Below are 26,333 nucleotides of genomic sequence, written 5' to 3'. Positions count from 1 at the left end.
AAACCAGACGACCATGGGAGAAAATTAAATATCTTTCCTGGGCTCAGTTATTGACTGGTTGTAAACACGGAGTCAGATTGCTTTATTTCAGCACATCAAGTGGAGCTTATCGAAATTGTAAATAGCTTTTCGAGTTCTAGCACGCGGGAGATTAGTTGGCAAAAACTGTTTTTATCACGCTCTCGAAATTGTGTAACGGTACTTGAAGAATGCACCAAGTTAATATGCAATGTTACGACAACAAAACCGATCACGGTGGTCTAGTGAAAAAGTTTAAACTTTATTTTGTTTAACGTCACCACTAGAGCACATTTATGTATTAATCATTAGCTAGTGGATGGCAAACATTTGATAATTTTGACATAGAGTCTCAAAAGAAAAAAACCCGCTACATTTTTCCATTAGTTGTAAGAGATATTTTATATGGACAACCCCACAGACAGGATAACACATACCACATATTTTGATAGGCCTATACCAGTCATGGTGCACTGGATGGAACAATGGGCCCACAGACGGGGATCGATCCTAGACTGATCGCGCATTGGGCAACACTTTACCACTGGGCTACACCCCGCACCTTAGTACTTGAGGTATTCAGCAAGTTAATATTCAATGTTATGACAATAAAACCGATCACGGTGGTGTAGTGGATAAACCAGTTGCCTTTAATGCCATTTTCAATATAATTATGCTGGTTTTTGGCGCGGTGCTGGCGCGGATAAATATAGCATTAAAAAAAATATTTTTACGATTATCCAGCAGTGTTTTTATAGGCGCGGCAAGTGTTTTGGTAACCGCACTCGAACAGCATTAATAACCGCGCATACGGAAAACCGGTCAGGTCAGGTCAGGGGGCTTAACGTACACATTCAGAGCAAGCTGTTATAGCGCACGCCTGTCATGGGCTCCTCCGTCCAGGACAGGAAAGGGTTGGGGTGGGTGGAAGGACCGCCTGCACGGGCAGGTGCAAACGAGCACCAGCAGCCCGACCGGGTCGGTAACAGGCGGTGGGGGGGGGGGGGGGGGGGGGGGGGGGGGGAAGTTAGTGTTATGGAATTTGGAATTTCCCGTAGGAGTAGGAAGGAAAGAAGGAAGGAAATGGTTTATTTAACGACACACTCAACACATTTTATTTACGGTTATATGGCATTAGACATATGGTTAAGGACCACACAGATATTGAAGGAGGAAATCCGCTGTCGCCACTTCATGGGCTACTCTTTTTGATTGGCAGCAAGGGATCTTTTATATGCACCATCCCATAGACAGGATAGCACATACCACGGTCTTTGATGTACCAGTCGTGGTGCACTGGCTGGAGCGAGAAATAGCCCAATGGGCCCACCGACGGGGATCGATCCCAAACCGACCGCGCATCAAGCGAGCACTTTTACCACTGGGCTACGTCTCGCCCCCTCCCGTAGGAGTAGTGCCAAAGGGAAAAGGGTGCGCAATTTGAATGACGAAATTTTGACCGGTCCGCCGAATTGGAAAGTGGGAGCTATATATGTTTTGGAACTTAGTATGCCGAGAGTAGCGAGAAACCACCATAGCCCTCATTTTTATAGGCACTCTACAATAACATTTTCGGTTTTCTACAAACACGTGTTGTTGTTGGGTTTTTTTTTAAGGGTTTTTTTGTTTTTTTCTCTTGCAGGTGTTGTTAAAAATTAACAACCCACACTCTGACGAGATATAGGAGACATGTAGGACAATTCCAGTATTTGATGTTCATAGCTATACTAACAAGACAAATTATTTCACAGATGTACCCACTGCGCCCTCCACCTTTCATTAAAGTGTCTTAATAATGCAGGATTTCTGAGGGGGGAGGGGTGTCCAAATGTGATGACTTATCTCTCCTTTTACACTGCGCGCCACTTACAGCTGAACACATTATGCTCGAATTCACAAAGGGGGGGGGGGTTCGCCCCCCCCCCCCCCACTGGATTCGCTACTGTAAATGTGTTAGGCCCGATTCGAATTTAAAGCTCAGGCCAATTTAATAATGACTTTGCCTGTAATTCAAAACCCTTTTCTGATTAGTAATATGTCTAGCCCTAGTAATCCGACATTCCAGAGATGGATGGACATGTGTACGCTTACGATCGCCCTCTCAGCCTTTGTTTAACACCGAATATCCGATCTCTATATCACAGCCAGAGATAACTCAATAGCGAAAACACGGTATTGCTGCCTACCACCAGATAGCCAAATACTCCCACTCTAATACAGCAGCACCGGCCTCGGTGGCGTCGTGGTTAGGCCATCGGTCTACAGGCTGGTAGGTACTGGGTTCGGATCCCAGTCGAGGCATGGGATTTTTTAATCCAGATACCGACTCCTAACACTGAGTGAGTGCTCCGCAAGGCTCAATGGGTAGGTGTAAACCACTTGCACCGACCAGTGATCCATAACTGGTTCAACAAAGGCAATGGTTTGTGCTATCCTGCTTGTGGGAAGCGCAAACAAAAGATCCCTTGCTGCCTGTCGTAAAAAGAGTAGCCTATGTGGCGACAGCGGGTTTCCTCTAAAAACAGTGTCAGAATGACGATATGTTTGACGTCCAATAGCCGATGATGAGATAAAAAATCAATATGCTCTAGTGGCGTCGTTAAATAAAACACTTTTTCTTTCTTTCTAATACAGCAATAACCCTATGTTTGACGTTAAATACCATTACATTGATCAATTTCTAGTTCACTGATAACAAATATTTCACATATTACCACTAATACACACACTGCAGTTATAAACCCAAGAGCACCCCCCCCCCCCCCCCCCCCCTCCCTTCAATACTGTTAAATATGTAGGTGCTGAAGTTTTCGCCACAGAATGATCTGGCTGAGACAGCGATCATAACCGTCCAAATGTCCCGTTTGGCCCACATTTACCTGTGGGAATGTGTAAATAATAATTATTATGTTTGTGAATATATACTCTTCAAAAAAAGAAACGCAAAAGGGTACAAATGGGTTATAACTCCGATTTTATGTTTCCTACCGGTTCATGCTTTGTGAATATAAGGTCATTGCATGTCCCAAACACATTCCCACGGTTACATTCGATAAAACGCAGCTACTGTAAAATAAAGTTTCAAAATGTGAATATTCGCAAAAACGCAGCCACGTGCAAACCATGTCACCACTGCACGTGCGTTGTCTGCACGTGCAACATGAACACCGACAGTATAAAAGTGCAGGGTGTTCACTTGCCTGGCCTCTGTATCTGGCCGACAGTTGACAATCCAGGACATGCCACGTCTCAGTGAACCGCAGAGAAACAATGCCATCGGCCGACTAGACGCAGGCGAATCCAGAACGGCCGTTGCCAGGGCATTCCATGTGTCCCCAAGCACCATCTCCAGACTGTGGGACCGTTACCACCAACATGGATCAACACGTGACCTCCCTAGATCCGGTCGACCACGGGTCACTACCCCCGGGCAGGACCGCTACATCCGGGTACGCCACCTTCGGGAACGATTGACTACTGCCACCTCCACAGCCGCAGCAATACCAGGTTTGCGCAGGATATCCGACCAGACCGTACGGAACCGCCTACGTGAGGTAGGAATTCGTGCCAGACGTCCAGTTCAAGGTGTCATCTTAACACCACAACACCGTCGACTCCGACTGCAGTGGTGCCAGATTCATCGACAATGGCCTCAACTGCGATGGAGACAGGTGTGGTTCAGTGACGAGTCCCGATTTCTGCTCCGACGTCATGATGGAAGATGTCGCGTGTATAGGCGTCGTGGTGAACGTTATGCGGCAAACTGCGTGCAGGAAGTGGACAGATTCGGCGGGGGTAGTGTCATGGTGTGGGCAGCCATCTCACACACTGGCAGAACTGACCTGGTCCACGTGCAGGGCAACCTGAATGCACAGGGCTACATTGACCAGATCCTCCGGCCACACATCGTTCCAGTTATGGCCAACGCCAACGCAGTGTTCCAACATGACAACGCCAGGCCTCACACAGCACGTCTCACAACGGCTTTCCTACAGAACAACAACATTAATGTCCTTCCTTGGCCATCGATATCACCGGATTTGAACCCAATTGAGCATCTATGGGACGAGTTGGACCGACGCCTCCGACAGCGACAACCACAGCCCCAGACCCTGCCCGAGCTGGCAGCAGCCTTGCAGGCCGAGTGGGCCACCATCCCCCGGGACGTCATCCGTACTCTGGTTGCTTCAATGGGCAGGCGGTGCCAGGCAGTTGTCAACACACGCGGAGGCCACACCCGGTATTGACTCCAGATGACCTTGACCTTGGTGGTGTGTCCTATCACTTACTCACAATGGACTAGAGTGAATTGTGAACAATCCTGCAACATTTGGTAATTATCGGACTCACCATTCAATAAATAAATCAATTCTCCAAATGTTACGACAATGTGGTTTTGCGTTTCTTCTTTTGAAGAGTATATAAAAGTAAATTCTGCGGAAGTTGCCGAAACATACCGACGACGTCAACAATGCTTTAACGAGGACGTCTGCCATTCTAGCGAGACTGTAGGACGTGGTTTGTCGGAGCTCCGCCAATCTTAATATCTGTTATCCTGTTTCTTTTGTTTTAATTTTTATCTGTTATAATATGTAAATTTCTTTATTAATTCATATATATATGTACATGTGAAGAATGCTAGAATACCGTTGCAGTGAAACATCGGTGAAAAAGAAGAGAACTGTTGACGAGAATACATGTGGTTCCAAATGGCGGCAAGCCGTTTTTACAGAAGTACACCACAGAAAACGCCAGTCAGTTCTGAGTTACATGGGAGTGGACTGCCAACATCTCCGAAACATTGTACTACTGGAGAGAATGTTATTATCAGCGAGCTGCTTTATTTTGTAACAAAATGGGTGTATTACCGCATGATACCATTTTAAAATTGTGTTCTGATGTTTTTACAGATCACGAAGTTGACAATCTTATTTGACCTTTGCTATAATACGGAAAGTTGTGGACGTATGATAAAGCGAAAGGGTGTTGAAAAGAAAAAGAATAACATTCATGATATTTTGAATTTGCTGCATAACACTGAACCAGATGATGTACCATGCTTCGCTGCGAAAGATCTGAATAAACTGCCGCCAATTCTTTACAATCACATGAACATGGCCATTATTTTGAAGGAACTTGAAGTAATGAAAGGTGGCATTGCCTCTTTGCAAACAGCCCAGATGGCCACTGATGAGAACTTCCAGAACAAACAAGATTGTGCATGTTCAGTGGGATTGGCTGTCGATATAAGCCAAAACAATGATGAAGATACTGATATTGTGACTACTTCATCCGTGAACGATTGTGTACTCGACACTGGTTTAGAGGCGGAAACAGTCACACCTAGCGACATTAATATCTTGAAACAAAGCCAAAATGTAATAATTGAAAAGGAAGATGGTGAACTAGATGACAGCGTAACACATGCAAAACAGCTGATACGAAATTGTAAAACATGGATATATATTATCGGATGCTGTTCTTCTAGACACAGACACGTACACATATATTAGTGAGGCGCATGCGACAACGTCATGGCTAAACCACTGTTTGGCTACTACAGCTGCACACAATGCAATAGCTGATATGAATATACTACATGACATTGCGCCATGGGAACATCTGCCATTACAATTCACCATCAGTCTGAACGGTTTGACCAAATGCAATATGGCCAAAAATCACCTAGTGCCAAGAACGTCTGTAAACTGGTCAAAAGTTACTGCTGATGATATAAAAATGTATAGAGCTGAGTCAGATATTTCCTCATCTCAAATCTATATCCCTAATGAAGCAATTTCTTGTAAAACTCCAAACTGCAGTATATCTGGTCATCTACATGATAATGATAGATTAAAATTGGTATCTCAACATTTGATTAAATGTAATAGTGACAATCACAAAAATGTGCCTGGGTGGAATAACTACGTAAAAGATCTACATCTCATTGCTCGAGAGGCCTACTTGTTATGGCGAGACAATGGTAAACCTAGAACAGGATTTATATGTGAAAATATGAACAAAACACGTAGGCAGTTTAAATACGCTCTCAGAATGTGTCAAAATGAGAAAGATAGAATGAAGGTAGATGCTATAGCACAAAATATGACCGACATGAACTTTCGTGAAGTTTGGAAAAATATTTCTACAGAAAATAATAAACGAACTCTCTTGGCAACAACTGTGCATGGTGTGAACGGGGAAGAGAATATTGCATGTATGTTTAAAGAATATTATAAAGAACTTCTAAATTCTGTGACGGGTCAGCATCATCGAACATATGTTGAATAGTATATTACTAATGATTCAAGTTATGTTGCTGAAATGAACGTAATGAGGTAATGGAGTTTGTTTTTAAAGTTAGCAGTGGGAAATCAGCAGGGAATGACGGCCTCTCAGCGGAACACCTCCCATATGCGTCCAAGAGATTATTAGTTCTATTGTCAGTTTGTTTCAGTGCCATGCTTGTACACAGGCATGTATCTAGTAGTATGGCAGATGTTATTCTTGTTCCTATTGTGAAAAACAAAACCGTAGACGTAACAGATAAAGGCAAGTACCGTCCAATTGCATTAGCAACTGTGATCTCAAAATGTATGGAACATGTACTGTTATCACGTACAGACCTGAGTACATTGGACTATCAGTTTGGTTTTAAAAGTGGGACATCCACCGATATGTGTTTATTTGCTTTTAAGGAACTTATTAACTTTTACATTTCACAAGGTAAGCATGTGTATGTTTGCTTTTTGGATGCAAAAAAGCCTTTGACCGAGTAAATCATTGGACATTATATATGACACTTTTGAAAAAAGGCGTGACTATTTTTGTAATTCGCTTTCTCAAAGCATGGCATTTAACCCAATTGTTTAGTGTAAAATGGGGTGCATATATTTCCTGTAAGTTTATTGTAACAAATGGCGTCCGTCAAGGTGGGGTAATGTCACCTTTATTATTTAATATATATATAATGATGACCTTTACCTACAGTTGTCGAAATGTGCAGTTGGGTGTATTGTTGGTGGGGTGTTTTTAAATAACTTCAGTTTTGCTGATGATATGTCACTTCTTTGCCCATCTATTTCTGCATTAAGAAAATTGTTAACGATTTGCGAGAAATTTGCAGAAGATTATGATATTATATATAATACAATGAAAACTGTTTGTATGTGTATTGAGCCAAAAACTCTTAAGAAATTTTCGAGAAATTTGTTGACAACTATAAACATCTAGGTCATATTATATGCAAAAACATGAAAGACGATAAAAAAAATTAAACGACAGTATAGAGCCCTTTCTGTACGTGCAAACATGTTGTTGCGCCGATTTGCAAAATGTTCAGAATCTGTTAAAACAATTATTTGTTATTGTAGTAATTTGTACGCGGGTGCATTATGGGTGAAATTTACACAGGATACCATGAATGATCTTAACATATGTTATAATAATGCATACCGATGGATGATCGGACAACGACGACCATACAGTGCCAGCAAGATGTTTGTCAGTCGAGTAAAAAGCTTTGGCGCTTTACTTCGCTCAACAGCATATTCGCTGAAGAGCAGAATCGAAAAAACTTCAAACGACCTACTTGCACACCTGCGGTGTACAAATGTGTATGTCAAATCTTTATGTGTAAATCGCTGGCACAAGCTACTGTATATTATGCAATCAGTTTTTATGTGATGTTTAAATATGTTCTATGGATCACTGATCTGAAATAAAAGTCTATTATTATTATTATTATTTAATGTCATAGCGCACTTGACAACGGCGCTTCTGTAGTAATAGTCTCATAATTAAGGTAAGAACAAATGTTTATTATTTAAGACTAATCTTCTAACATCTAATTTTATAATGTAAATGCATGTCTTCGTTAACTAGTTAAGATGGGTTTATCGGTATGTATTTTATTTAATAAAATATGTGATTTATTTTTTAGTTACAATCGTAATCTAAAACCATCAAGCACGTCAGACATACGATTGTAGGCCTTCTGCATGTCATGGGCGCAGCGTGATCTGGACCTCGGGGTGGGGGGGGGGGGGGGGGGGGGGGGGGGGGGGGGGGGTGGGGATGGGGGGCTTCGAATATGATCCAAGTGGACCTTTTTCTATTTTGTTTTTGCACCACCAGAAACACCATATGTATAAACCTGTATGTTTTAATTCTGAAAGCGGACCATTTGCTTCAGTGTTCATCCAACCCCCCTAGCCTACACCCCTGCATGTGTTTGAGGGAGGGGGTAAACATTATGTGAGGCCTGCATGTGCGTATGGGCTCCCATTTTTATATCGTTACAAACGAACCAGTACGCATTCTCACATGGAATGAAAGAAAGAAATGTTTTATTTAACGACGCACTCATCACATTTTATTTACGGTTATATGGCGTCAGACATATGGTTAAGGACCACACAGATTTTGAGAGGAAACCCGATGTCGCCACTACATGAGGCTACTCTTCCGATTAGCAGCAAGGGATCTTTTATTTGCGCTTCCCACAGGCAGGATAGCACAAACCATGGCCTTTGTTGAACCAGTTATGGAACACTGGTCGGTGCAAGTGGTTTACACCTACCCATTGATCCTTGCGGAGCACTCACTCAGGGTTTGGAGTCGGTATCTGGATTAAAAATCCCATGCCTCGACTGGGATCCGAACCCAGTACCTACCAGCCTGTAGACCGATGGCCTACCACAACGCCACCGAGGCCGGTCCACATGGAATGAATGAAGAAATGAATGAATGAATGAATGTTTAACGACACCCTAGCACGAATTACAACTAATGTGTGTAGAATAATGGAAAGAAAAAAGAAACAAGTTTTATTTAACGACGCACTCAACACATTTTATTTACTGTTATTCGATTAGCAATATGGGATCTTTTATATGCACCATCCCTAGAATAATGAAAACACATGATGAAAAGGTATCAGGCCAGCTGATTTTACTCCAGCATGGGGGGGGGGGGGGTTGCCCCCGACGTCTGGTACGCTTATGGTTTGTTTCGTTTAACGACACCACTAGAGCACATTGATTTATCTTACGCTTATAGAAGGAAATGTTTTATTTAACGATGCACTCAACACATTTTATTTACGGTTATATGGCATCAGACATATGGTTAAGAACCAAACAGATATTGAGAGAGAAGACCTGCTGTTGCCACTTCATGGGCTACTCTTTTCGATTAACAGCAAGGGTTCTTTTATATGCACCATCCCAGACAGGGTAGTACATACCACGGCCTTTGATACTCCAGTTGTGGAGCACTGACTGGAACGAAAAATGCCTGAGCTGCTGGTAACAGGAACTTAGTTCCATAAGCGTACGTTCATAGGTGACGTTGAACAATTAATATGTAAAACTTAACACGATGTGAGATGTTATGGGGGGGGGGGGGGGGGCGTTTATCCCGAGTTTGTTACCACTGCAACATGTTTCTGACTGACAGATCCTTTCTGATCACTAAAATTACATATTAAACATATTTTCCTGTTAGAGAATCAGTAAATGTACAAACAGTGTTTGTAATCATCCCAGTGTTTTAATTTCGTAGGAAGAAAATGAACAATAACTGCTACACAATTTAGCACAAGACTAACTGCAAACACACTGGATATAGCCTACAGACACTGGTATTCTAAGTAAGAAAAAATGTATTTAGTAAGTAATTTTAGTCGCCAAAAGGCAACCAGTCATGTTTAATTTGTGTTCTATTTATGGACGATTTATATTAATAAAAAACCCCCACCCTAAAACAAGACGTTTTGTAGTCAGACCCATGATGAACCTTCATTAGTGCTTCCGACCTCAATGATACAGCGGATTTTGACCAATCAGCACCTATGTAACAACTGTCAATTATTAACCCTAGGGCTATAAGAACTGACCAATCATTGAATAATGTGACAAATCATTGGATAACATCAAAATATTGTAAACAGTACGATACTCGAACTAATTTCAGTTCTCAAAACCCATAATCAGTGAGTTAAAAATAATAATTGTTTAACAACACCACTAGAGCACATATTGATTTATTAATCATCAGCTATTGGATGTCAAACATAGTCTTAGAGAGGAAACCTGCTACCTCTTTCCATTAGAAGCAAGAGATATTTTATACGGACCATCTCACAGATAGAATAGCACATACCACGGCCTTTGATACACCAGTCAGGTGCACTGGCTGGAAATGAGAAATAGCCCTGTGGGCTCACCGATGGGGATTGATCCCACACCGACCGTACACCAAGCGAGCGCTTTACTATTGGGCTACGTCCAGCCCCCAGTAAGGACAGACACGGAGACAAACAGAGAGAGAGACAGAGAGACAGAGACAGACAGACAGAGAGAGACAGAGAGAGAGACAGACAGACAGAGACATAGAGAGACATAGAGAGAAACTCAAACACAATTCTTGATTTCAACCGTTTTATTGCACCATTTTGAAAAAAATATTTTTAAAACGTTTACCTCGACCAAACAGTAAAGCTGTATCGCTTTACACATAAATATACATTGCTGTCACCACATAACATGACTCATTGACAATGTTATTGCCCTCAAAACCCTCCAATATAAAATCTTGGTTATGCCAGTGCTGAGATTAAACTGACTGGGGTGAACAGGCACAACCACAATCAGGTTCATCAAAAACAAATATCAGATTAGAACACTGCTTGCTTGAACCACCTGACCAGTTACTAATTAATCACATACTTGTAAATTTTATTATCAACTACAAGTTTTATGATCAAGCAGACCTGTAGGAACATCTAGAGTGTGTGTGTGTGTGGGGTGTGTGTGTGTGTGTGTGTGCAAACCCTAGTCGGGGGGGGGGGGGGGGGGCACAACCTGTAGTTGGGAAGGCACAAGCCAGATTTTTATTTTTACCCATATATTTTCATCCCCAAGTGTGTGTGTGTGTGTGTGGGGGGGGGGGGGAGAGGCAGTCTCTCCGTACCCCCATATTTCCTATGGGCCTGTCAAGTAAACCTGAGCAGAATATAGGGTTACTCACAGCTTACTGTATAGAACATTAATTTTACACTATGCCACAGATTCAAAGATTCCTTATGGATAAGGGTAACATTAATGTAATGTAGTTTGGTGGCACTGATAAACAATACGACTCCTTTCTTTATATGACGGAAAGGAATAGGTGTTTTGGTGGTGTAATTATCAGGGAAAAGGTGCCCAGGAGAAAGAAAGTTAAAGTTTGTTTTGTTTAACGACACCATTAGAGCACATTGATTTATCAATAATCATCATCTATTGGATGTCAAATATTGGATGCTTTTGACATAGTTTTAGAGAGAAAACCTACTATATTTTCCCATTAGTAGCACAGGATCTTTTATATCCCACAGACATGATAACACATACCATGGCCATGGTACACTGGCTGGAACGAGAAATAGCCCAATGGGCCCACCAGTGGGAATCGACCCCAGACTGACTGTGCACCAAGCATGCACTTTAACACTGGGCTACGTCCTGCCCCTCCCAAGAGAAAGAAAAAGAAAGGAATATTTAACAACTTAGAACATTTTTTTAAACTATGGCTATTTGATTTCTAACGATAATATTTTGACATTTTGTTGCATTTCCTTGTACTAGTTAATGAAACCCTGAACTTTCCAGTATAATGTCTCACTACACAGGTGTCATCTACCCATCAAAAATATGTTCCACCACCAAATTACAAATGAAAATTACTAACAAAACGGATTCTTGTTAGATCTAACAACATATACCATTTAAAAGATATCTTAAATATATCTTCATTTAAGTTCACTCCAAAATTGACAACATTTATAATGCCTCGTTTTTTTGCTACATGACCCTATCTGTAGGAAGGAACGGATCCAAACTGGCTACCTGCTCCACTGTACATCCGTGTCTCAAAAAGTCAATAAACAGTATTACAAAACAACAGGCACACTAAACCCAGCCAGGAGACATACAATTCAAAATCATTTTAATTCTTCAATTACTGTAAGTAAATATATCAACCATAACATGTGTCACAACTAGGAATTATTGTGGGCCATGATTAATGAACTTTCACCCCTAAAGTTAAAGTTTGTTTTGTTTAACAACACCACTAGAGCACATTGATTTATTTATCAGTGGCTATTAGATGTCAAACATTTGGTAATTTTGCCATATAGTCTTAAAACACAACGAAACCTGCTACATTTTTCCATTAGTAGCAAGGGATCTTTTTTATGCACATCTCACAGACAGGATAGCACATATCATGGCCTTTGATATACCAGTCATGGTGCACTGGTTGGAACCAGAAATAGCCCAATGGACCCTTCTCACCCTAAGTGAAATGTGTTGTGAGACCTGAAATGGGTTTTAAAATTTTTGTTGTATACAATCAGTGCTTTCCTATCTGTGGGAAAGTGCATATAAAAGATCCCTTGCTGCATTAGGAAAAATGTAGCGGGTTTCCTCTGATGACTACAAATCAGAATTACCAAACATTTCACATCCAACAGCTGATGATTTATAAGTCAATATGCTCTAGTGGTGTCATTAAACAAAACCAACTTATAATATATAAAATTATATAAAAGACTGTTTCTGTAAGAACGAAAACAGCAGGGGTGGGAATTGGTGAACTGTAAAAAAGAGGAAATATAGAGGGGTCCTGAAAATTCTTGAAATCTTAGGTTAAAATCTGTGCCATCTGACACATTTTGGAGGAAAGGACGATTAAAATGCAAGACAGCTGATCCGATGAGAATTCCCACCTCTGAAATAGAGATCCCTATGTATAGTTGGATCATGTCATGAATTTTCGGTTTTGTTTCTTTCTTTGAAATGGACGTCTGGAAGTGCTCGTAACTTCTCGGCAGCCTGCAGGTAAATAAGCAAAAATAAGTAGGTAAAGAGATTGGTGTGCCTGTGAGGCTAGAACGAAGTACTGAGACCGTGGGACAAAACTACAGTGAAACTCCTCTAAACCGGATGCCCTCAGGACCAAGTAAAATGTCTGGTTTTAAGAGGTATCTGGTTTAGAAAGGTTCTATTCTGTACAGATATTTAAAAGGGGGCCAGCAAAAATGTCTGGTTTTTAGGGAATTCCAGTTTATAGAGGGTCTGGTTTTGAGGGAATTCCAGTTTACAGAGGGTCTGGTTTTGAGGGAATTCCAGTTTACAGACGGTCTGGTTTTGAGAGGTTTCACTGTAGTAGTAAATTATGGAATAACAGATTGGTTTAGGTCAAACTTTGTAACGATGCATTTGTATGTTTGTCTGTGGATGTGTGTTTGCAATCAACTCGATCATTAAAATTCTCCTGAACGTACATTATTATAACAGTATGCTCGCTTGATGCACGGTCGGAGTGGGATCGATCCCCATCGGTGGGCCCAATAAGCTATGTCTTGTTCCAGCCAGTGCACCACGACTGGTATAACAAAGACTGTGTTATGTGCTATCCTGTCTGTGGGATGGTGCATATAAGAGATCCCTTGCTGCTAATGGAAAAATGTTACGGGTTACCTCTCTAAGACTATATGTCAGAATTACCAAATGTTTGACATCCAATAACTGATGATTAATAAATCAATGTACTCTAGTGGTGTCGTTAAACAAAACAAACTTATTATTACAGTATTTCTTGCTGATACTCTACATGTATGTCCAAGCAAAATAAATATAAAATAAAAATATTTTATTGCAAATCGTGAACACATGACACGTCATTTGACGCATGATAAAGTCACTTTCAGAATGAGCCACAGTTCACCATGTAACCAATAGGTGGTTCACCTAAATTGTAATGTTGTGTAACCAACAGGTGCACAAAAAGCCAGTTGCTAATTATGGACATTTGGTACCTAGCATATGAATTTTTGGACAGTGAAATATTTACAAACTTGCGGCCTAATTCACAAAGGTCTCTTAGGCTCTGCTAGACAACAAAGCATCCTCTTTGCAAGTCTTTTAGCATTGCAATGCGAGATCGCAAAGTTGCGAGAGTTTAGTGAATTAGGCCCTTGGTCTTTCTTGTAACTTTCATCTACAAAGTAACGGAAAACGGTTTATTCAAGGTAGAGGTATTATCTAATGTTGATAATGGATGGTTGCCTCCCTTGTTGTATTATCCTCTTTTTTCCCCCACCTAAATATGAATGAACATAAAATCAAAAGATATGTCTTCTGCACATCTCAAACAGAGAGAGAGACAGAGACAGAGTAGAACAGAGACAGACATAAACAGAGATACAAAGAGCAAGAAACTGATGGAGATGTCTACACATACATGTACATGCATTCTTTCTCTCTTCTGTCTCTGTCTCTCTCCATCTTCCTTTAGACATACATAATTCCCCATCTGTGATATATTTTTAGAGGAAATATAAACTGCTGTGTGCAGCCATCTTGAATTACCTGTTCTGCTGTGAGGTCTCGCTGCGCCTGTGCCAGCATCTCGTATCCGACCATGAACTTCTTAACCGTGGCTGACCGCAGTAACGGTGGGTAGTAGAGGGCATGTAGCTGCCAGTGTGTGTTATCCGTGGTCAGTCGTTCTCCTGTCGGGGCACCTGCATGGAGACAAAATACAGTTTCAAAACGATGCAACTATTTCGAAAAGGGGCGAGTAATACTGAGCAACAAAAGAAACAAAACAACACCACTAGAGCACATTGATTTATTGATCATTGGTTAGGCCAAACAAAATGAATTTCTGGTCTCTGGTCAGCGTGTGTGTCGATTTTGACCCTCGCGCATCAACATATATATTTTGTTTTAATTCCCGAGGTATGACATCAATTTTTTCAGGCTTTTCTTACTATGACATAAAACTGCATTTGGAGTCAAAAAACCATCGCGCATGAACTAGGACATGCATTCTGATTTCAATTTAAATATGCCCCTTTTTTCGGTATCAAATATACCCATCCACCTTTTCTGTGCAATCCATGCTTTAAAAAAACACACAGAAAAAAAAGCTGTATCGCTGCATCAATTCTGGAACTTTGGTGTGACAAGAGACCAATTTTTTTTTTTTTTGAGTGGAAACCAGCTAAATTTTTCCATTAGTAGAAAAGGATCTTTTATATGCACCATACAACAGGCAGGATATCACATACCACATCCTTTGATATACCAGTCGTGGTGCACTGGGAGGAACGAGAAGTAGCCCAATGGGTCCACTGACAGGAGTCGATCCTAGACTGCCCGCCTCATCAGGCTGACGTTTTACCACTGGTCTACGTCCCGCCCCTCGAAATAATTGAGGCGGATCCAAGTGGGGACTAGGGGACCCGTTCTCGCCCAAAATATCAAAGTGCCACACTTTTTGTTCTCTTTTAATTTTTGGGATGCCCTTTTGACGAGTTGGTCAATGTGGCCTGTTCCTGTTAACCACCCCACCCCCCCATGGGTCCACTGACAGGAATCATTCCTAAACTGACCATGCATCAAACAAGGGCTTTACCACTGGGCTACACCCAACCCCTCAAAATGTATCTCCAACATATGTTGGAATTAATATATCTACAATGGGTCATCTCAACATATGTTGGAGTTAATATATCTACAATGGGTCATCTCTTACATGGGTGTGTAAACAATGTACTTTCCCCATAGGTATCACACTTGATATAGCAGTCATGAAGTGTGGTTTGAATGGGGGAAAAAGAAGGAAGAAACAAGAGTACCGGTGAGGTACATGATACACCCATCAGGAGTTTGATGGAAAACCATATCTATATTAATAAATATGTTACAGGTATGATTCAAGTCTAATTATGTGCACTTTTTGCAATGGGATGGATGAACAGTTTGTTTTGGACCAACCACCATCCCACATTGTTCCTACATGTACATGAGGTTTGATGGTCCTGTATTCATCTGTATGCAAGATCTGGACAAGGAATTTCTGTTATGTGCAGTAGACTGAAAAAACGCGACACACCGCCATCCCACATTATTTCTAAATGTAAGGTTTGATGGTCCTGTATGCTAGATACGGTCCGGACAAGGATTTACTGTGATGTGAAGTAGACCATGAAAAGTAGGTCACAGTGATCTAGTAATAGAATGCGACATACCACCACCCCACGTTGTTCTTACATGTGAAGTTCGATGGTCCTGTATTTAAGATATGGTCTGGACAAGGATTTGCTGTTATGTGCAGTAGACCGTGAAAAGTAGGTCACAGTGATCTAGTAATAGAATGCGACACACCACCATCTCAAGTTGTTCCTACATGTGAGGTTTGATGGTCATGTATGCATCTGTATGCAAGATATGGTCCGGACAAGAAAAAGTTAACAGACAGACGTACGGATGGACGGACAATGCCACACCACAATATGACCATCATAGACAGGCGTATAAAAAATGTATCTGCAAAATGAGGTGGGTTTAATATTTCTGAAAACAAAAGTCCGAAGATACTGTATTGCCAGCACTCACCATGCCATCCCATCGAGTATGGGAATGAGATTTCAAACATGTTGTCGTACTTGGATAACAGTTTCTTCATTATATCTGCCAGAGCTGAAAACAAGAGAGAGAATATAATAGAGATACATGATGGACCATTCATTATGGACTATTGTTCATAATTTTACATCCAATTCATATTAGTACTAACAGTACATCTATTAGTTTGAAGAATACATAATAGCATTTCATTTTCTTTCATCCTTAGAAACCTCCATCTTCTGTAATGATGTAATATTCTGGTTGAATATGTCAAACACATGTAAATGTACTACAAGTATACATGTAACTACTAGTTACAAACATAAACTGCTCTCCTAATACCAATTCCATTTAAGAAATTTTTGAAAAGGAAGGCGGTTCCTCAAATTAACAAAATACAGTAAAACCCCACCTAATGACCACCCTGATTATAAGACCACCCCAATAAAGACCAATATTTTAAAGACCGGAATATTTGTTTATTATTTTATAGTAAAACTACTCAGTTATTAAGATCATCCTGATATTATGGATCACGACTAGTAAAGTCAGACCTAATGATAGTTTTCAGTGCATTTGGACCCCAGAAATGTGACCACAGCATTTACTTACTGGGTATGTGACATAAGCGACAAACAATAAATAATGTGGTAAAATCTTGCCTAGTTGTCCACGCTATGGTGTTAAAAGTAATTACAGGTTTATGTTTTGCTCAAACTAGTAATTAAATAGTCTTATATTTATTTACTTTGAAAAACAAGGTATTACTTTCGAACTAGGAGGTCATAATTAATTTCTGGAAGGTATGGCATACATTCATTCTATTGCAGGCATATAACTTGCGCAAAATAAAACTGAAAAGTAACAGTTACACACAGTAACATGTTTCTGAAAGCAAATGCTATACCATCCTGGAATTTTATTTTTCATACAAACTGACAACAAATACAACAAATAGCTGCAATCAGTCAAGTGAGACAGATTTCATGTGTTTGTATTATGTCGGGAAGGTGTCATTTGTCCAGACAGGTGTTAATCTCTATTGTGTAACAAGTAAGAAAACAAACGGGTCCAAGCTTACAAATAACTGAAGCAGGTTTGACAATGATTATTCTTGCAATTCAGTGTAAATGTCAATACACTGTTATTGCCTATTAATTTTATCAGTATAGACATGGCTGACAACAAATGGAAAGGAGGGTGGGACGTAAAATTTTCAATCAATATTTACCAAACAATCATCATTTTGAATGTTAGTAATTCCATCTTAGGACCACCCCATGGTCGCAATAGCAGTTTCACTGTATATGTGAATTTCTTTTCATATAAAAAGTGAGCATGAAAACACTGCCCCAAGTTCAGCAAGTGAGCATTTTCCTAACGTTCGCAAACTACTTGATGGTTCCCGATATGGTCATTCGGTTTACCATAAAGCACATAAAGCAGTCTAGTGGACATTTTCCTAACGTTCGCAAACTACTTGATGGTTCCCGATATGGTCATTCGGTTTACCATAAAGCACATAAAGCAGTCTAGTGGACATTTTCCTAACGTTCGCAAACTACTTGATGGTTCCCGATATGGTCATTCGGTTTACCATAAAGCAGTCTAGTGGACATTTTTCTAACGTTCGCAAACTACTTGATGGTTCCCGATATGGTCATTCGGTTTACCATAAAGCACATAAAGCAGTCTAGTGGACATTTTTCTAACGTTCGCAAACTACTTGATGGTTCCCGATATGGTCATTCGGTTTACCATAAAGCACATAAAGCAGTCTAGTGGACATTTTTCTGCTCGGTTTGGCTGAACGCAAACCTGGACACTTTGTAGAAAATGTTTCATGAATACTTGACTTGACCTCAAACTAATGACATTTTTCTCCTGGAGACTGGTCCTAACATCCCAACAGCCAATGTTGAAAAAACAACTTTTACATGCAAATAATAGTCACTGTTCACCTGCCATGAGAGGCTGATGCTGTTTTGCTATATCAGGTGACATGGATTGCTAACTATATATACTGACCATCCCTTTCTTCTGAACTGAGATCCTCTATCCTGAGGACATGTCGCCGTGGCAACAGCATGGTCTCATATGGCCACAGAGCCCAGTAAGGCACCAACCACACCCAGTGATCATTCTCCAACACAACACGCTCCTAAAAACATGATAGAAAGGAAAGGAATGTTTATTTAATAAGAGTTAGCAGAGTTTTATCAGTGGCGGTTGGATTATCTTACATAAGTTATTTATGACATCTGGTCTAGAGATTGAGGGAAGAAACAAACTCTTAATGGATCTTTGTGTGGAACACTGGTTGGAACAGGAAAACCCTAATGTTGTTGTTCTCAGAGAAAGATTCATGTATCACACCTAGGACAAAGTGCACTGCAGGGAACATTTTGTTTTCAAAATCTTGATTAGTGTTATTTCTAGTCAATTGAAAGTTGATTAGCAACTACTGTTTAGTGTTTTAAAATTGTGTAGCGACCTCTAAAACTTGCATAGTAAATAGTGACGTGATACTGAACAAAATGTTCCCTGCATTGAGTTAAATAAATCTGCAGTGAATTGAGATCATATGCTAAAGACACCCAAATCCATTTGTCATCTGTGAAAAACAACTAAATGTATCTGAGTCTTGATTCAACAGAAATATCCACAACAACATGAGCCAATATTAGAACACCTTTAGTAAATGAATTCATTTCTAACAAGACAGTGTAATATGCTCCTTTTTTAAAGAATTGTTTTGTTGTAATTAACTAGCATAATAAAAACAGCCTGAGAAACATTCTGCATACTGAACTAAAATATAGGATTTATTCAACTCAAGTAAAGATGACCAGCTATCTACTTTTTTACTAATTTCTTTCTGCACGTAATCCAGTAACATGGGTTTCTTGTACTTGTTGTAAAACTCCTTCTGTGCCTTGTCCTTCACTGCAGCTTCGTTTGGAAGGAAGGAACTCGCCCACACCTGAAACACAATACCAGAAACTAAACACTGAGGAATAATCATAACAAACCAATGAGTTAACTAAATGTTTCACCATTTTGATTTGTTTTTGGAAAGGTGCGTGAATTATTGTTGAATGGTTAGATGGATGGGCAGACATGGATTTATGGATGCGGATGGATGGAAGGATGGATGAAATTATAGAGGGATGGATGTATGGAAGCATGAATTGAAGAACGAATGGATGAATGGATGGAAAAATACATGTAGCTTGATGGATAATAGGGAATTGATGGGATGGAGGTATAACAGTTTATGAGGATGAGTGTTGAAACTGAATTTTTCTGAATAAAATTTCACTTGAATTACATAAAAAAAAAAAAGAGTTCTTAAAAACAAAAACAACCCTTTCCTACTACCCCCCCCCCCCCCCCCAAAAAAAAATCCTCCAAAAACCCCCAAGCAAATCCACCTACTCAACGTTACCTGGCAGTGGGGATGTGAATTAGAGCAGCCCATCATGGCACCCTTGTTTTCAAATATCTGAAATCGATGTCACAAACAAAAATAAATCAAATAAAAGATAATCATGACTATCTTAAATAAAAATTTAATTCAAACAGTTGCTTTTCCACAATTGTCAATAATAATTAATTTCCAAATCTAGTTTAGAGAATCATTTAAGAAAGATAAATTTACAACTTGGGGACTAATCATCAAGCAAATAGGACCGATACTATGAACAGTTTGACTGAAAATAGCTTGGAAAGAAGAGAAGAAGAAGAAAAATGTTTGTTGAACAACATCTTGACACATTATTTAGTAAACATGTTTGTGGAAATCAAACATATCGCCATTGTGAAACTAGAGAGCTACAAAAAAGGATAAAAAAGCAAGTTTGCTTAATGACACCCAAACATCTTGTTTACAATTTCTAAAACTGATTCTCAATTTCTAGCATTTACTTTCATCTTGAAATCAAGAAATAAAAATTTGAACCTTATTGGTGGGATCGGTTGAGTGTCCATGGCAACACACTATTGATTTTATAAAATTGCTAGAACCTAATCATAAACATTTTTGTAAGCACTGACATTTCGTACTGTGCTGGAGATATTTATTTAAAAGTGTAAAAATTGTTTTGTAACTACACTTACGCACCTGTACCCATTGATATTTCTTGCCTAGGTCGATGTTCAGGTCTGCCCAGGCATCAACAATGGCTCTAATGTCCTTGTGCGTCATCACGGGGAGTGTGAGATCTGACCATGGGTGAAAACACATCACTTTACACGTCCCGTACGCTGGGGCCGCCTGGAACAGCGGGTCATCACTCTCCTCTAAAAGAAGGAAAGAAAATGATTTTTTTTTTTTTTTAACAATTTTGAAAATTAATTACTGTATCATTAACCTTCAGTAATAATGCTGGAGCCATCTGGAACAGGGGATCATAACTATTCTCTGAAAGGGGGAAAGAAAATGAAAAACAATTAATAATTTTTAAAATTATATTGAGGTGGCCTGGAACAGGGTGATATCATTCTCCTCTGAAAAGGGGAAAGAAAATAAAAAACATTTAATAATATAATTATTTCAATTTTTAATGTTATAAATAGTTTACAAATACATCATTAAGTTTCAACGGTAATGCTGGGGTGGATTGGAACAGTGGGTCATCACACTCTGCTCTCAAACAGAGAGCCCCCCCCCCTGTTATTTTTGCTACAGGCTTAAAACGGCTCTGTGCAGTTGGTCTAAGATCGATCCCCATCATTGGGCCCCATTGGGCTATTTATTTTTCCAGGCAATGCACCATGACTGGTATATCAAAGTTCATGGTAAGTACTAACCCATCAATATGATGGTGCATATAAAAGATCCCTTGCTACTAATGGAAAAATTTTACATATTTTCTCTCTTAGACAGTATATCAGAAATGTTAGTTAAAAAGTAAATAAGAAAAACATAAAAAGTACAATAATTTGATAGTGTACCTGGATCCTACCTGGAGCTGGTCCTTCTTCCAACAGAGCAGGGAAGTCGTTGTCAAACACATAGGTGCTAGAATACTCAGGAGTTACCTGTAAAAACAAACAATACAATATACCATTGGATGAGGTAGAGTGATCACCAGTGGAACTTGGGTCAAAGGTATTTTCTTGTCCCAGCCTGTGCCCCAAGACTGGGATATCAAAGACTGGTATGTGCTGTCCTGTCTTTGGAAAAAAGCATATAAAAGATCCCATGCTGCTAAAGGTAAAATGTAGCACAATTACAATGACTGTGTCATAAGAGAGAGAGAGAGAGAGAGAGAGAGAGAGAGAGAGAGAGAGAGAGAGAGAGAGAGAGAGAGAGAGAGAGAGAGAGAGAGAGAGAAACAGACAGACAGAGAGACTGTGTGAATGAATAGGATATAGATGAGGGTAGCCCATGTAGTCTGCCATTCGAGAGCTAGATTGACATTGGGGCGGTTGTGATTGCTCTCCAAGACAGCGATATTTCTGGAGAGAAAACACAGAATTGCTGACTACCACTGGGTAAGTAAAGGCTCCTGCCCTAATACAACAATAACCCTATGTTTGACATTAAATACCATTACATTAATTATTGTCGAGTTTGCTGATAACACCCCCCTTTCAATAATGCTCTGGTTTTAAAATATGTAGGTGCTAACGGGTTTCTTCCTGTAGTGTGTGTATTACTGGTTAATATGTGAAATATTTGTTATCGGCGACCTAAAAATTTATCAACGTAATGGTATTTAGCGTAAAACATAGGGTTATTATTGTATTAGAGCTGGAATCTTTGCCTACCATGTAGTAGGCAGCCATTCCGTGGTTTTTTTCTATAGAGATATCTCTGGCTGAAAGAGTGATCACAACCATTCAAATATCCTTCTAGCTCTCGAATGGCAAAGAACTCGGGCTCAGGAAGACAAATATGAAATTGTCAATTGCTCAGCACTGAAATGTATTTACTCTAATTCTGTAATGTAAGTTGTTGTTGTTGTATTTAGATATTTCATTCTCAGTTCTTTCTACCACGTGAATTACAACTACGATGTACAGATAAGAAATAAAAACACACCTTTCCACTACTTCTGACTGAGCCTGGGCACAGTGGATTCTTGGGATCTGATCTTGGAATGTTGTCCTCTGGAACTTTCTCAACTTGACCTTTCCAAGGCCTGTTAGCCCGGTGGGGCGACACCAGCACCCAATCACCTCTCAGAGGGTTGAACCGAATGTGCTGATGCTCTGTCAAATATTGAATTTCTTATTAATCAGACAACTCAATCATTATCAATAATATTAATATCATATACTCATACTATTAAATATAGTAGAAAAAAAAGAAGAAAGAAATGTTTTATTTAATGATGCACTAAACACATTTTATTTACAGTTATATGGCATCAGACATATGGTTAAGGACCACACAGATATTGAGAGAAGAAACCCGCTGTCGCCACTTCATGGCTACTCTTTTCGATTAACAGCAAGGGATCTTTTATATGCACCATCCCACAGACAGGGCAGTACATACCACGGTCTTTGATATACCAGTTGTGAGGCACTGGCTGGAATGAGAAATAGCCCAATGGGCCCACCGATGGGGATCCCAGATCGACCATGCATCAAGCAAGCGCTAAATATAGTAGAATAAAACAGGTTAACATTTTTAGATAAGACATTTTTTATAAATGTAAAACAATTATTTGGTGTGCTTTGCTGTTAAATATTTGTATTTTTCAGCTGCAATTTTTTCTTTCTATGGCAACCATGTTACACGGTTGTTGACAAAAAAGGAAAAGCTAACATGATGGCAAAAAAGAACAAATATTCATCAATTAATTTTCACTTCATTCTCATTTTTAACTAGTATGACCACCTATTTCCCACAAAAATCTTCAAGAATCAGGGCTCCTACATGTTAAATCAATAACTTCACTGACCTTTTTAAACATATATATCAAAGCTCACTTTAAAACCCTTGCAATTACCCATGGCAACCGGCAATATTGTGGAAATTGCTGTGGAATCTTTAGTTCTCCACTGCACCTTTTTTCCCTTAAACTATATTCAAGATTTTTTTTTCAACGGCATGGGGTTGCTTGACAAGGACTCCAACCATAAGTGATAACAGTTCAAATGTAGATTACATGTTATCTAATACTGCCATTGTAACATGTATCCGACCAATAGAATCTTTTAAAAAATTTAACCGCTAAAATTGCACACACATATTTTTGCCTAGATTCAGAATATCTGTGTCTGTATATTCAATGTGTTTCTGGTCGTTCTAATGTTTATAGTAGCACAAAATGGATTTTACTTCCAAATAATTTTGAACATAATTATGTATACAATGTAAACATGTGTACTACCCCCATTCAAAAAAAGAAACCAACAACCCACCAACCCAAACAACTACACAATACTAATTTACTATGCAAATGAAATGTTTGATCAGATTTGGTATGTTTCAATGATAATGGTTTTTTGTAAAAAGATTGTCTTGTTTAAAGACACCACTAGAACATTGATTTATTAATTACCGGCAATATTGGATGTCACACATATGGTAATTTTGACATATAGTCTTAGAGAGAAACCTGCTACATTTTTCCATCAGTAGAAATTGATCTTTTATACGCATCATACTACAGACAGAATAGCACATACCACAGCCTTTGATATACCAGTCATGGTGCACTGGCTGGAACAAGGAATAGCCCAATGCAGTGTTTCTGCCAGAAAGAAATGTTTGGGTATGGCCCTATGGAATTGAATGCAACCACAGTCAACAGGGGGTATGGGGGGCCTCCACCAGAAAGAAAATGGGTTACGTTTAGGGTTAGATTTAACAAAATCATACAGTATTGATAATTAAGAGTAATTAATTTTATCAAAAAGTTTACTTAAAAAAATAAAATATGCAAACAAATTTGTGTATGGCACCATACTCATTTTACCCTCTAGCAGAAATTCTGCAATGGGCACACCAGTCGGGATCGATCCCAGACCGACCACGCATCAAGCGAGCACTTTACCACTGGACTATGTCCTGCCCCTATCAGGGCTGTAACTACATGTAGCATGGTGGGAGTAATGACAGATGCTCCCCTGTAAAATATGGAAATATTTCCACCTGTTAACCAGACCATGGTTTTTAAGGTGCGCGGGTGAGATCACGCTCGTACAGCGCACGTAATTTCAATCTGACGAGTGTGAAAAACAGTAAACCTTACACTTGACAAACGGTGCACGTAAAATAAATGTTTATATTTATTTCCACTATTTACAAAAACCAACACTTCACAGCTCATTTAGCTAATAGGAAGGTCCTTTATTAAAACATTAAACATTAAAAACATGGGAGAGGCATCCATGCAGTCATTAAACTGGTATTTCTCTTTGTTGAACAAATCGGGAAATACTGGTTTAATTTAACAGACAATTTTGTAGATGTGCCAGTCAAAATCCAATCTGAGCTACACTATTTGATTTATTTTGGAGAGTGCAATGTTTTCACTCGCCTTAGCATATTGAGGTGTGCGATTTTCCACTCGCGTGTATTTTTCAAAAAACCAAGGGCTGGTTAACCCCATGTATATATGCATAAAGAGGGAACCTCACTCCAACCCCAAAACAAACCCTAAACCTAACTCCTGGTTCTTGGGGTAGGATCTGCATGTAGGTCAGTCAGTCAAAGGGTTGACAGGCAGTACCCAGCGAGCCTTTTACATTGGGCCATCGATGGCCCATCATTGACTGAATCATCAGCCCACCGTCGGTTGTCAATGTAGGCCAGTAGCCCGTATTGGTCATCCATACAGAAAAGGTCCAATGTCAGTTAACAGCATTCAACCAATGTTGGCCCATCATCAGCCCATAGTTCTTTTCGATCATCAGGGCTTCTAGATTATGGTAGCCCCACTCCCATGGCTAGTGATATTCAATGTTGGACTAGTAAATAACTATTTTGTTGCATTTAAGTCTTATTTTATAAATATAAATAGCCTGCCCCTGATCCAACCCCCCCAATCTTTGTGTTTTTAAGCTCCATCTCCCTTTTTAGGTGACATATCTGATTATTACTATTATTTAGTAAAATTATATTCACTTAAAGTGAAGTAGGGCTGGTGAATTTTTAATTGTGGCTAGTATATTTTTAAATTCACTGATCCCATGGCTAGTGGATTTTATAAAATTCTAGAAGCCCTGATCATCCATACAAAAGTGGACCATTATTGGCCAACTGCATTAAATAGATGTCGTCTTATCATCGACCCAATCATTGGGATTATGTCAACCTGCTGTCGGTTGCCAATGTCAGTTTATAATCCTTTTGGCTAAGCCTAATCCATATAAAAGCGGCCTGTTTTTGGCAGACATTGATCAGAAAATATGAATATTTATATTATATTTTTAAAATGTGTTTTTAATCATATTACATATATGAGGACCTTTTCTCCTAATGGAACAGGTTTTCTCTGAAGACTTAAGTCAGAATTTCCAAATGTATGACATCCAATAACTGATGATTAATTAATCAAAACAAACTTTTGGTTCTGAAGTTGTTTTCTTTTCTCAAAGTTCCAAACCCTAAACCCGGTGTTTTGGACAAAGTATGGCCCTGTTGACTGATTTTATTCTTACCATTTGCATCAAACACACATGTAGACTTGTTAAGAAACATCCTTTAGCAATATAAAGAAATTGGATTCAAAATAACAATAAATTAAAATAATAAACTTAAATAATAAATGTACAACACTTTTTCCGCTTCACTTCAATATAGACTGTTCCACTGCCACGCATTTCGTTCAGAAGCGCAACACGTTCACTTGTCCAAAAAATAGTCTGAGACAGACCGAGACTTTA

The 26,333-nt window shown here is 39.5% G+C and overlaps 1 protein-coding gene across 1 annotated transcript; it reads right to left on the bottom strand.

The window, feature by feature from the left end:
• Positions 1-12,226: 12,226 nt before the first annotated feature.
• LOC121377433 (galactose-1-phosphate uridylyltransferase-like) lies at positions 12,227-26,246 on the bottom strand. The gene is made up of 10 exons (XM_041505419.1): positions 26,109-26,246; positions 22,534-22,703; positions 21,452-21,527; positions 20,608-20,786; positions 19,933-19,989; positions 19,345-19,467; positions 18,513-18,645; positions 16,473-16,556; positions 14,439-14,593; positions 12,227-12,899 (listed from the first exon to the last, which is right to left on the bottom strand). The coding sequence occupies exons 1-10, from the start codon at positions 26,146-26,148 to the stop codon at positions 12,831-12,833; spliced, it is 1,086 nt and encodes a 361-aa protein (XP_041361353.1). The 5' UTR covers positions 26,149-26,246; the 3' UTR covers positions 12,227-12,830.
• Between the last annotated feature and the right edge of the window lie 87 nt (positions 26,247-26,333).

The sequence above is a fragment of the Gigantopelta aegis genome, chromosome 2 (assembly GCF_016097555.1).
Source record: "Gigantopelta aegis isolate Gae_Host chromosome 2, Gae_host_genome, whole genome shotgun sequence".
Classification (NCBI taxonomy): Eukaryota; Metazoa; Mollusca; class Gastropoda; order Neomphalida; family Peltospiridae; genus Gigantopelta; species Gigantopelta aegis.
Note: the sequence above shows the minus strand (reverse complement) of the source record. Positions and strands in the feature narration are given on the sequence as shown.

Coding starts and splice junctions, on each gene's coding strand:
- LOC121377433 (XM_041505419.1), bottom strand. CDS start 26,148: ATGTTTCTTAACAAGTCTACATGTGTGTTTGATGCAAATG. Junction 18,646..19,344: donor AGAAAGAAATTAGTAAAAAA/GTAGATAGCTGG, acceptor TCATGTTTTTAG/GAGCGTGTTGTGTTGGAGAA. Junction 14,594..16,472: donor ATACTCGATGGGATGGCATG/GTGAGTGCTGGC, acceptor GTCTCCATGCAG/GTGCCCCGACAGGAGAACGA.